Source organism: Gekko japonicus, unplaced genomic scaffold (assembly GCF_001447785.1).
Source record: "Gekko japonicus isolate JY-2015 unplaced genomic scaffold, Gekko_japonicus_V1.1 scaffold655, whole genome shotgun sequence".
Taxonomy (NCBI): domain Eukaryota; kingdom Metazoa; phylum Chordata; class Lepidosauria; order Squamata; family Gekkonidae; genus Gekko; species Gekko japonicus.
Window position 1 is genome coordinate 152,935 of NW_015163107.1, and position 11,568 is coordinate 164,502.

Sequence of the window (11,568 nt, forward strand, 5' to 3'; positions counted from 1 at the left end):
CGTGGCTTCCAGCCACTGTCACCGATGTTATCGGTACTAGAATGTATGTGGTACGGCTTGCAGATGGACGCAAGTGGCGTAGGCACATAGACCAGCTGAGGCAGCGGTGGGCAACTGACCGTCCTACCGTGCAGCCGGCTGAGTCCGCAGAGGAACCCCCATGGCCTTTAGAAGAGGCAGGTACTGTAGAGCCTGAGGGCTACGGTAGCGGTCAAGAGACAGGGCAGACCCCTAATTTTGTACCGCATGCAACGGACGGGGACGTTCCTGACTCTGAGGTCCCAGAGTCAAACGGAGTACCACTGAGGGACAGATGCCCTGAGACGAGTTCACCTCGTAGGTCTCAGAGAACGAGACGTGCACCCACCTACCTAAGTGATTACGACTGTTCTTGAGGTATTTTTGCTTAGGGGGGAGGGAATTGTAATGTATTCATAGCTGCCATGAGTACAGGAGGTTTTATGTGAATCATCACATAGGGAAGCAATGTTAAGCTTCGTCTTGGACAGAGCATCCTAGTCCAAGACTCACGACCCAATCACATTCAAGCAAGCTGCAAGCGGGAACGTTTGTGATTGGTCCTTATGCGCTCAACCTGATAGGTTGTTATGTGTATAGTGGGAGTGGCTATGTTAGCCGGGAATGTTTAAATACCGGGCAGTTTCAATGGGCAAACTGTTCGGGCTATCAGATGTTGTACCGTGTCGAAGAAGTGAACAAAGAGCTGAATAAACTTGAGTCTTTGCTGAAATCACTCTCCGACTCATTGTTAAGCGCCGGACTTAACAGCTTCCCCTGTGTCAGTCTCGAAAGGAAGCCCTGAGGGCAACACCCCCCCCCAAGTGTTGCAAAGTGCAGCCAGTCTGAGGAGCAGAGGAAGTGGCTCATGGACAATGCAGGCCTAGCAGCCACAGTCTCAAAGGGGCAAAGTTTCCGTCCCAGGATTCATTTCAACGAGTTGAGGTGGGAAGGGGAGGTGAAGGGCTTCTGAGTGTGGAGGAATGTCTTAGATGCCATCAAGCTCAGACCAGGGAGGGGAAACAAGTAAATGCCAGCAGCCGGTAGGTAGGGCAGGTAGGGAAGTTGCCCCGCCTCTGGAAGGGCTGGAGGGTGCAGATGCTACACCTTGCCTCCCTTTCAAGCAAGCTGTGCTTTGGGAAGGGGGGGAGTTGGGGGGGCCTGGTCTGGATGGAAAGTCATGAGGCCTTAGCAGGCAATTAAGGGGGCTGGGCCCTGAAAGGCCCCACTGTAGCTATGGGCCTGGAACCAATTATCCTGGAGACTGGAAGCTTTGGAAGGTGAACTCTGTGCCATCACGTCCCTGCTGCACTCAATCTCCTCCTCAAACTCTGTCCTCCTTAGGATCGGCCCCCAAATCTCCAGGAATTTCCCAACCTGGATATGGCAGCCCTGCTGCAGGGCAGCTTTGCAGAGGATATTTTCATGGATATTATGGACACAATAAAAACTCAGAAGCAAATAAGTAAGCCTTAAACTGGCAAAGAAGAAGACTTTATTGGTTCAAATACACCGCCAAATGCTTTTAAAAAAACGTTTCCTTGAGGTCAGAAATTACATCTGTTCTTAAAGGTAAGTAGGAGACCCTCTGCTATCTGCCTATTCTACTGTTCTGTACAGTGAAATTTCAAATGTGAGGTAAGATTTCTACCTCCCGTGGCTGCAAAAACTTTAGGAAATTACCTTTAAAAAAAAAATAATAATGGGATTTTTATGCCTTAAATTCAATTTAAAGGAGTGCTTCCCTTCATTAACTTAAATGAAACAAATATGCATTATTTTATAAACTGGGAATTCAGATGTTTGTAATTACAACCAAGGAGAGTGTTACGCTTAAAGCAGTGTCAGTGACTCTTTGCTTTCCTTCTCTCTCTCTCATGTGTATGGGATTATTTTTGTTAAGAAAAACTTCTTAATCCAGCTGCCCTCTACTGTGGAGCCCAAAGAGGCTGTTGCGGGCGGGGGTCACTTTTGCCTCCCTGGAAGGAGGAGGAGGCTGGGGTGACGCTGGACGCTGTGGGATCCAGGCAGAGACAGCAGGGTTTTTAAGGCGGCTCTGCCCCACCTCCTCCTCTTTCACTGCAAGATCTGTCCACCCTCCTGCCCTGTATGCAGTGTAGGCTTTGGCTGATCACCTTTCTGAGAACTGGTCAGGAATTTTTCGCTCCTCTTTGGATTGGCAGGGAGGAGGGAGGCTTTTGCCTACCCTGTACTGTTGGCAGTGGACTATGGGAAGATTGGTGGGTCTGTTAAATAGGATTGGTAATTTAGGAGGTTAGTGTGGGGAAAAGGGAGAACAGATTTGGTGAGCACTGTATGGCACCTTTCCTGCTGGGGTCAAGGGGTCTGCCTTTGGGTTTTTCAGCCCAGGGCTGGGAATGAGGACTGCCTTGGGGGCTGTCTTACCTAGGCTCCTTCTCTAAGTTTTGCGGCTTGAAGGGGGGGAGCTTTCAGTAGGCTTTTAATAGCCAGGATGGGCAAGGATCCTGTGTGTAAGAAGTGTCCTTCACAACCCCAAGCACTTTGTGGACATCAGTCAGAGAAACCTATTGTGTAGTGGGTTGAACGTGTGTCAAAACCACTGAGACCGATGTGGTGCTCAGCATGGTTTACTGGTACACAACAAAGACAAACGGCCGGCTGGCCAACTATATACACACCTGGGGACACATCCCTTGGTGGGTTTAAATCTCCCACCACGATCCTATTGGTCCCCCAGTGGAGAGACCAGGAGCCCAATCCCCATTGTTCCTCCAGAGTCAAGCTCTGGAGTGTTCACTGGCCCCCATTGGCAGTCAGCGGACACAACAAAACCAATCTGAAGCTATCCACAGGACTCTTATTTACTTCCTGCATTTATACCTTGGTCCCCCAGCAGGGACCCAAAGAAGCTTATATCATTCTTCTCTCCTCCCATTTTATGCTCACAACCACCCTATGAGGAAAGTTAGGCTGAGAGTGTGTGACTGGTCCACGGTCACCCAGCAAGTTTCCATGACAGAGTGGGGATTCAAGTTGGGCTCTCCCAGGTTCTAGTCAGATACTCTGATCACTATATCATGCTGGCACACTGACAAGAGGTCACCATCAGTATCCCTAAACACAGGATCTACTCTCACATGGGCATCTACGTCAGACCGGACAAGAGAGATTGTATTCACAATGAATCAAGCAAAAGTGTTCCAGTCAGTTTCCAAATCAGAAACAAGAATGTTCAGTGCTGAGGACATTAAGCCCTGAACTACCCTAAATAGCTTTGCTGGACAAGATTCAGCCGACACAAGAAGAGTTGTTTTTTATACCCCACTTTTCTCTACCCTAAGGAGTCTCAGGGTGGTTTACAATCTCCTTCCCTTCCTCTCCCCACAACAGGCACCTTGCGAGGTAGGTGTGGCTGAGAGAGTTCTGAGAGAACTGTGACTGGCCCAAGGTCACCCAGCAGGCTTCATGTGGAGGAGTGGGGAATCAAACCTAGTTGCCCAGATTAGAGTCCACCACTCTTAACCAACAGACCACATTGCCCCTCAATAATAACCACTACACCACGCTGACACAATAGTAGTGGGAAATAAAGCCTTCTCTTCTGCAATTACCTACCTCTACTCATAGCCCTTAAACAGCCTGTATAGCATATTGTCTGATTTTGCATACGTTTTCCAACACTGGAAATTCTATTAATCTTCCCAACCTCTGGTATTCTCCTTGGAGGAGGGGGGGGGGGATGCAACTCTATAAATTTTTATTTATTTATTTTTATTTAATGTATACCCCGCCCTCCCTGCCAAGGCACGCTGCAAACCAGCATTTCAGGCCAGGGCATCTACAGAGTCACTGTGGGCTGTTCCCTACCGGGTGAAGGACTAGCAATGTGCTGAGCTCACCCTACATAGGCATATCACAGTCATGCACTCTTGGCCTCGTTGAAAACACAGACTCTCCTGTGTCTCTCGGTCCGTAATTTTCCCGTGATTGTTCCCCTCTTTGTTCACAATCTGAAATCAAACAGCACCTCTTCTCCAAAGAAGAGAGCCAGGCCTAATTTTCCTGCATTTCCTTGGCACAGGAGCTACATCAGAAGAAGGAATCACCTGTGTGTCTGCAGCTGCCTTCGCTGTATGCTGATGCTTGGCTTGAAACCTCCCAACATTTTGAGACTGGTCCTGCCACTGTGCAACTGAGAGCCAGTTTGGTGTAGTGGTTAAGTGCGTGGACTGTAATCTGGGAGAACTGGGTTTGATTCCCCACTCTTCCACTTGCACCTGGCTGGATGACCTTAGGCAAGCCATAGTTCTGATAAAGGCTGTTCTTGAAAAAGAGCAGTCTCTGTGAAGAGCTCTCTCAGCCCCACCCACTTCACAGGTTGTCTGTTGTGGGGAGGGGAAGGGAAAGGAGTTTGTAAGCCGCTCTGAAACACCTTTGGGTAGTGAAGGACGGGATATAAATCCAATCTCTTCTCTTCTTCTTCTTCTTTTATGGCAGCCATTCCAAGATTGGATCCACTTCCATGACAGCCATTTTGTAGTGTACCTCATTTTCCTACCATCTCAGGCTGAACAAGGCTGGGGATGCTTGCTAGGATACCAGAAGAATATTCAAGCAACCATTAAATCAGCTTTAATTATGGATCCTCAAAGGGCTGTTCAGCAATAAGACATGTACATTCTTAGAATTCTGAAGTCTCAAAGCAAAAATTGTTTTGAGTCATATGGTCAAATATACTGCTAATTTTATTATGAATATACCTAATTCTCAACATGTCCCCAACTGTGGATACTTAAATCCAGAGACTCCGGCAATTAACATACAAGACTGATATTTCTATAAGCCTGAGAAAAGCCTCAGGTCTAGCCTAAGTCACATAGTCCTGTAGGTAGGCTGGCAGCTGGCGCTCTCGCAGGGAACGCCGAGGTGCCGGAATGGGGTCAACTGTGACCAGCTCTGGGCGGTCGTCCTGGATACTCTGCAGCGGCGGCTCTTCTTCTGGTTCGGCGGGGCAACGGCCATTGATGGGGTTTGAAGTGGTCCGCTGGGTTAAAAGGAAACAGGCTAGTCAGAACTCCCCATCCCCATCCGAGATCCAGCTTAGGGCTTCTTTTGCCATCCACACCATCCACTCTGCCTGTCCGTTGGTTGCGGGGTGGAAGGGTGCAGACCTCACGTGTCGAATTAAGTTCCTCCGGAGGAACTCTTGGAACTCCTCCAAAGTAAAGACCGTTCCACTGTCGGAGATTATAGTGTCTGGCAATCCATGGGTCGCAAAGATCCGGCGCAGTGCGCGGATGATGGCCTTTGAGGACATGGTGGTGACGGGGCTAATCTCCAACCATTTGGAGTACGAGTCCACGGTGACTAAGAAGAGCAGTCCTTGAAAAGGGCCAGCGAAATCTATGTGTAGCCAGGACCACGGTTTGTGGGTGGACTCCCAGGTCTGAGTGGGTACACTCGGTGGATTCGGGCAGACCGCCTGGCATGCCTGACATCTCCGCACCCAGGACTCAATCTCTGCATCGATCCCTGGCCACCATACATAGCTCCGGGCCAGGGCCTTCATCTGGACTATTCCCGGGTGGGCCTTGTGTAGTGCGGTGTGGACAAGGTGTCACAGGACGTTAGGGACGACGACTCTATCCTCCCACAGTAGGCACCCTTTGTAGGCCGAGAGTTCATTCTTGCAGGTAGCGAAGGCTGTGAATTCCAGACCCACGGAGCAATGTTCCCTCTAAGCTGTAGAGTCTTGTGAGCAAAAATTCTACTTTGTGAGCTACTGGCATTAAAGTTGTGAGTAAGCAATTTGGCTTCTGCAGAAATTAGGTTGCTCTGGAGCCATCCCTTCCTGAGCAAAGACAAAAAGGTGTGAGTTGGAGGCTAAAAAACTGTGAGCTAGCTCACACTAACTCAGCTTAGAGGGAACACTGCCGCAGAGGCCGCGGGCCACTCCCTCACCACCCTGCCCCAAACCCAGGAAATGACAAGGTCTCCAGCTGAGCGCCTGGTGACATCAGCGGCTTGCAGGGGCAGTTCGGGGAGGTCCTCAAGCAGGAGGATCCAATGGGTGGGAGCCGGGTCGGCATCAACTGAAGGGAGTGGCAGCCAGCTGAGGACATCTGCATGCCCCATTGCTTTCCCTGGGCGGTATTCCAGGCGATAGTTGTAGCCCACCAAAAAGAGGGACCAGCGGAGGACCCACGGGGAAAGAACCTGGGGAGTCTGTTTGTCGGCCGTGAAGAGTCCAAGAAGCAGCCAGTGGTCCATCACTATGGTGAAGGGTCATCCGTACAAGAAGTTGTGAAACGTCCTGATACCTGCCACGATCGCCAGGCCCTCCCTATCAATCTGTGCATAGTTCTGCTCTGCAGCCGACAAGGTCCTACAGTAATAGGCCACGGGAACTTTGTGGCCATCAGGGAGTTGGTGACCCAGCATGGTGCCCACGCCGTAAGGGGATGCGTCGCAGGCCAGAATCACCCACAGGGATTTATCGAAATGCGCAAACACTGTGTTTGAAATTAAGAGCGCCTTGACCCCCCTGAACCTCCCGAGGGCCCCAGGACCACAGCACTTTTTTGTCCAATAAGTGGTGCAGCGGCCGCCACCTTGTGGGGGAGGGAGGCGTGGTAGAAATTCAGTAGGCCGAGGAACGCCTGAAGTTCCACCTTGTACTTGGGTGTAGGGGACTCGATGACGGCTTTGACCTTGTCCTTCACCGGATGGAGGCCATCCGCATCAACCTGGAACCCCAAGAAGTCAACCACGGGGACCCCTAGGTGGCACTTCTCCTGCTTCACTTCAACGAGTATCCGCCTCATAGTGTGCGATGGCCCAGCAGCGCTGGGGCAGCTGCATGTGCGGGGCATGGCCCCCCCTGGACTGGCAAGCCCATGCGATGTGGCCGGAGCGCCCGCAGTTCCGGCAAGTGGCGTCCCTGAACCGACATGTCTTACGGTTGTGTTCGTCTCTGCAGCTAGTGCACTCTGGTCTGGCGGAATCCTCGACCTGGGTGAAACGCGGGCCCAACCCAGTCTCCTTTTGTCATGGGGGTTGTTGGGTCCGGTAGACCTCCTCACAGTCGTTGTCACCAATGTCAGTACCTGCTTGATGTGTGGCTGTGGACCGATGGCTGGCTGGTTGCCCGGCGGCTGACGGATGTGATCTTTCCCATGCGGTGGCCGTGGAGAAGGCGGAAGAGAGAATACATTTCTCCGTCTCCATGATCCGTCACCAGAGCTTTTCCTCTTGGAGGCTGCAGATGAAGCGGTCCCTGAGAGCCGTGTCTAAGTGAGTCCCGAACTCACACTTGGAGGTGAGGCGGCGAAGCTCTGCCAGAAAATTGGAGGCGGACTCCTGGCCCTGTTGGTTCCTGAGGTGGAAGGCCACGTGGTGTGACATCTCCGATGGTCACGGGATGAAGCGATTTTGAAGCTCTGTCATGATCTGCTCGAACGTTGCCTCTTCCAGGGTCACTGGGGACAGGAGGTGTTGAGCCAGATCTATGATTGTGGGACCACATGAGTTGATGAGGAAGCCCTTCTTCCTGGCCTCGTCTGTGACCTGGTAGAAGGTCAGGATGGACTTGAGGCCAATGACCCATGCTCCCCATTGATGTGGACGGGCTGGATCGAATAGGGGAACCAGCCTCATTCCCGGAGCGACTGCCATCCTACTGCGCAGTTGAGGCAGGGAAGCGGCTTGCTCACCTTCGTTGCTCATCATCGTGCATTGTCTTCCGTGGGTGCCTGGCAGTTTGGTTCGCTCAGCGGGCCATCCTCATTGCCAATGAAAAGTACTGGGTTCTATGCATGGAGAGGTGGACTACGACATGCTGAACAAGTCACGTTTATTGTAGACACACACAAGACAAATACTGGCCAGCAAGGGCCAACTATATACACCCACCCCAGACACACCCACAGTCCTATTGGAGGGTTTAAACGTCCCGCCAAAGGTCCAATTGGAGGACTAAAGGTGACCTAGGAGTCTTGGCCCCTATTGTGTTAGGAACCAAGCTGGGGACACAACAGTAGGTAAGGTTCAAACTTATAGCCTTCTACAGTAGCCACTGTGGCAGTTGCTAGGCAACATCAACAATCCTCCCAGCAGATAAAGTTGGTAGGTGGGAAGGAGAGAAGGAAGTAGAGAAAGAAGAACTAGTGGGGGGAGGGGGATAACAGAAAAATGAAGTGCCCCCCTGCAATTCCTTGCAGGCTCCCCACTGCACAACTGGGCCCAGTCTGTCCTGCTGACTAGCACTGTGCAACGTAGCCAGATTTTTTCAGGAGAGGAGCCACCAGAGGGACGAAGGAAGGGAAAGCTGAAGACAAATAAAGGTAGGAGACAGATAAAGGTAGGTTGGCTTGTGGTGGGAAGGACAAAAGGAAGCAAGAGAAGGGGAGAGGTTATGGGGGCTTTCAGGGAAAGAAAATAGGTAATAGTGGGGGAGGGGAAATGACATCCTCCCTTCACAAGAGTCAAGTCCACCACTTGTTCCACCTAAAAGCCACTTAAACATCAAGTTTACAATCCAGGCAGACAAATGGGGCAATGCGCAGACAGGATAGGAATTTCCTAATATTCCTAATATTAGGCATGCAAAAATATTATGTCATAAACAATAAATGAAATGTACCAATGAAAGCAGAACATGCTTTTCAGAGGCACAGAATGCGGACAACTGAGAATATGTTTAAAGGAGATGGAAACGGAAACATAACAAAATCAGGCTGCAAAAGGGGGCAAATCATTCACCTAGAGCTTCAGGAACCAGACAGGCAATGAGGGGGCTGCTCCTACAATCTGCAGAGTCCTATCACCGTCCCCAACCAGTTTCACTTAGTACTTTATCTTCCTTCCACATGAAGAAAAACGCAATCACAGATGATCATGAGAACTAGCCTTTTCTTTGATCTGGAATGGTATGCCTATAACACAAAAGAGAATATATTTTACTACTTACCACTAAAGCGTTTTTTCCCAGCAGCATCATATTTTGACAGAGGATCAGAGTCACCATTGCTGAACTCTGGAAAGCCAATTTCAGGCAGTGCTTCCATAGTGGTGGTGGTAGTAGTCGTGGATGGAGGCAAAGTGGTCTCAAAAAACTCATAATCTAGGCAAAAAATGATGAAAAACATCAGTTCTTATAAATGTAGTGTAGGTTGAAGAATGTAATGTTTAAAATGCCCTGGCTCATTCTAGTGCAAGAATACACTCAAGGATTAGAACTGTTAGCCATTCATTTCCCCAGCCATATTAGTACTCTATTCCCAAGAAGTGTGATTGGAAATTACATTAGTTGTCATCACAACACATCCTTTGCCAATGTGATATGTCCATTTTGTTCTTTAAACTGTGTTTCATATAAGACAAATTTTGCCTCCTCTAATACATGCAAATTATCAAAACAATATGTGCCTTAAACAGGTACTGGGTAGATATGGAGCTCTTTTATAATTTACTACATGGCAGATGTAAAGTGGTGTGAGCAAAGGACAGTGGCTAGAATTCAACAAGAAGAACATGAGTGTGCTATCTCTAGTAAGGCAATCTGGAACTAGTGCAGTTTAATTAACAAAGTGTTGGCCTTAGACTAGGATACCAGAGTCCAATACTTTGTTCAGCCATGAAATTTCCTGGATGGCCTCAGGCCTCATCAACCTATCAACTGACAGGGCTGTAGGCATAAAATGGAATCAGCTCTATAGATACCACTCTGCACTCTTTGGAGGCTGGACTAGAGATGTGAAGGCCCAGAAAAAACCCGGAAAAAATTGGGGGGGGGGGAAACCTGTTTTTTCCCTGAAGCCTTTTTTGTTTTTTTCCGAAAAACTGGAAAAATTGAAAAAAGAAAACAAAAAAAATGATTATGGATCATTTTATTTTAACATGATGAATAAAATATTTTAAGACAAGGTGTTCAAATAATTGTTACTTCTTGATTTTTAAAAATTGTTTTGTGGAGGTTTTTTTGTCTGTTCCACATAAACTAGTAAACAGTTTAGGAGACTGTTGCTCCATTTATTACAATTACAAATAAATAGTATTAAAAAAGTAAATTATCTTTGTAATAATTCCTTGGATACACTATATTTTTAATATGCTAGTTGTGATAATTTCATGCCAAATAAAATTGTCCATAGTCATATTTTATGTTCCTAAAGTAACAGAATGACTTTCAATCTGGAAAAGAAAAAAGAAAAAAGTAGCATTTTTTCAATTTTCCCGAAAATTTCTGTTTTTTTCTGGGGGGGAAATGGAAAAAACCTGGGTTTTTTTCCGAGCTTCAAAATTTCTGGAAATTTTACATCTCTAGGCAGGACACAAAAATGGTAAACAATATTGACTTGTGCCCAAACTATGAGAATACTATAGTTGTAGGTTTAAACACAGATTAATCACAATCATACAGAAAGAAATAAAACTGGATCAGATCCAATTTTTAAAACCAAAGAAGCTCATGGATAGTGGGTGCTAGCCCCGCTGCCTGCTTAAAGCTTATCTCCTCATAATCTGTTCCCTTCCCCAACCACAGCATTTTTTTCCTCACAAAAGGACAGTGGGAAGGACAGGAAGCTTCTGAATTCCTCAACCATTCATGTATATTTAGCTAATAAAATGGACTCCCTTATCCCTCTCTTCTCGGTCAATGGATCTGCCATTGCCATGTCTAGTTTGTGCTTGGGAATACTGAGAACAAGTTTCCTTTTTCAGGTACATTTATGTTTGCTGGGACCCATCTGTCAGATGCCAGGGCATTCTTGGGAATACTTTTCTGCAAGAGAACAAGAAAGAACTGTGACCCACCACATTTATTTTTTTAGAAAAAGGAATGTCCAGTATAATTACCTTCATCATATACCACATATGACTCCGTAGTTGCCACCACATCAGCATCATGTCCTGAGAATATATCTACGGAAGGAAGAAGACATCCAAACAATGAACAGACACTCTCTTGGCCCATGATTTTATTTAAAACAAATTACATATACTGTAATGAATCAAACAATAACACTCCTTCTAGATATGACTCCCTTTGAGGTCAGGGAAGTTTAAAAAATGATTTGAAAAGGAATCGGTCCTAAAAAAATTAGATGTAGTGTTAGTAAGCTTCTGGGGACAATTTATATCAGTTATCCCAAGTAAGTGCTTTGTTCATATACTGCCACTAAATAACAAGCAAAGTTTAGAAAGCACAAATACAATACTACGCATAAGCGTAGTAATATACACATATACACATAAACACAATACACATTTAAATAGACACAAAACTGAATAGGGATGAGTGGATGTCCACCACTCCATCTCACTATTGTTACACATGTTGGTTGAGTCCTGCATGCTGTGGTGTCTTTGTAACTGATGCATCCATGGCCGTGTTGTATAGTTCATGTCCTTTCTTTGCTTCAGATTACTAATGTACACAGATGTATATGCACATTGATTAAAACATTGCTCTGTGAGACAAAGCACCCTGATTCCCCTCAAAGGTTAATATAATTATTAGCAGGCCTACTCTGGCTTGCAGGTATCCATAACGGGGCTTTCCTGCTG

The 11,568-nt window shown here is 47.5% G+C and overlaps 1 protein-coding gene across 1 annotated transcript in view; it reads right to left on the reverse strand.

The window, feature by feature from the left end:
* FNDC1 (fibronectin type III domain containing 1) overlaps nt 1–11,568 on the reverse strand; it is a 102,344-nt gene that overhangs the window by 53,240 nt on the left and 37,536 nt on the right. Inside the window, exons 11-12 of the mRNA XM_015406786.1 lie at nt 10,858–10,923; nt 8,969–9,121 (exon numbers count right to left, since the gene is read on the reverse strand). Of these exons, the coding sequence (XP_015262272.1) occupies nt 8,969–9,121; nt 10,858–10,923 (219 nt within the window). The remainder of the gene's footprint in view (nt 1–8,968; nt 9,122–10,857; nt 10,924–11,568) is intronic.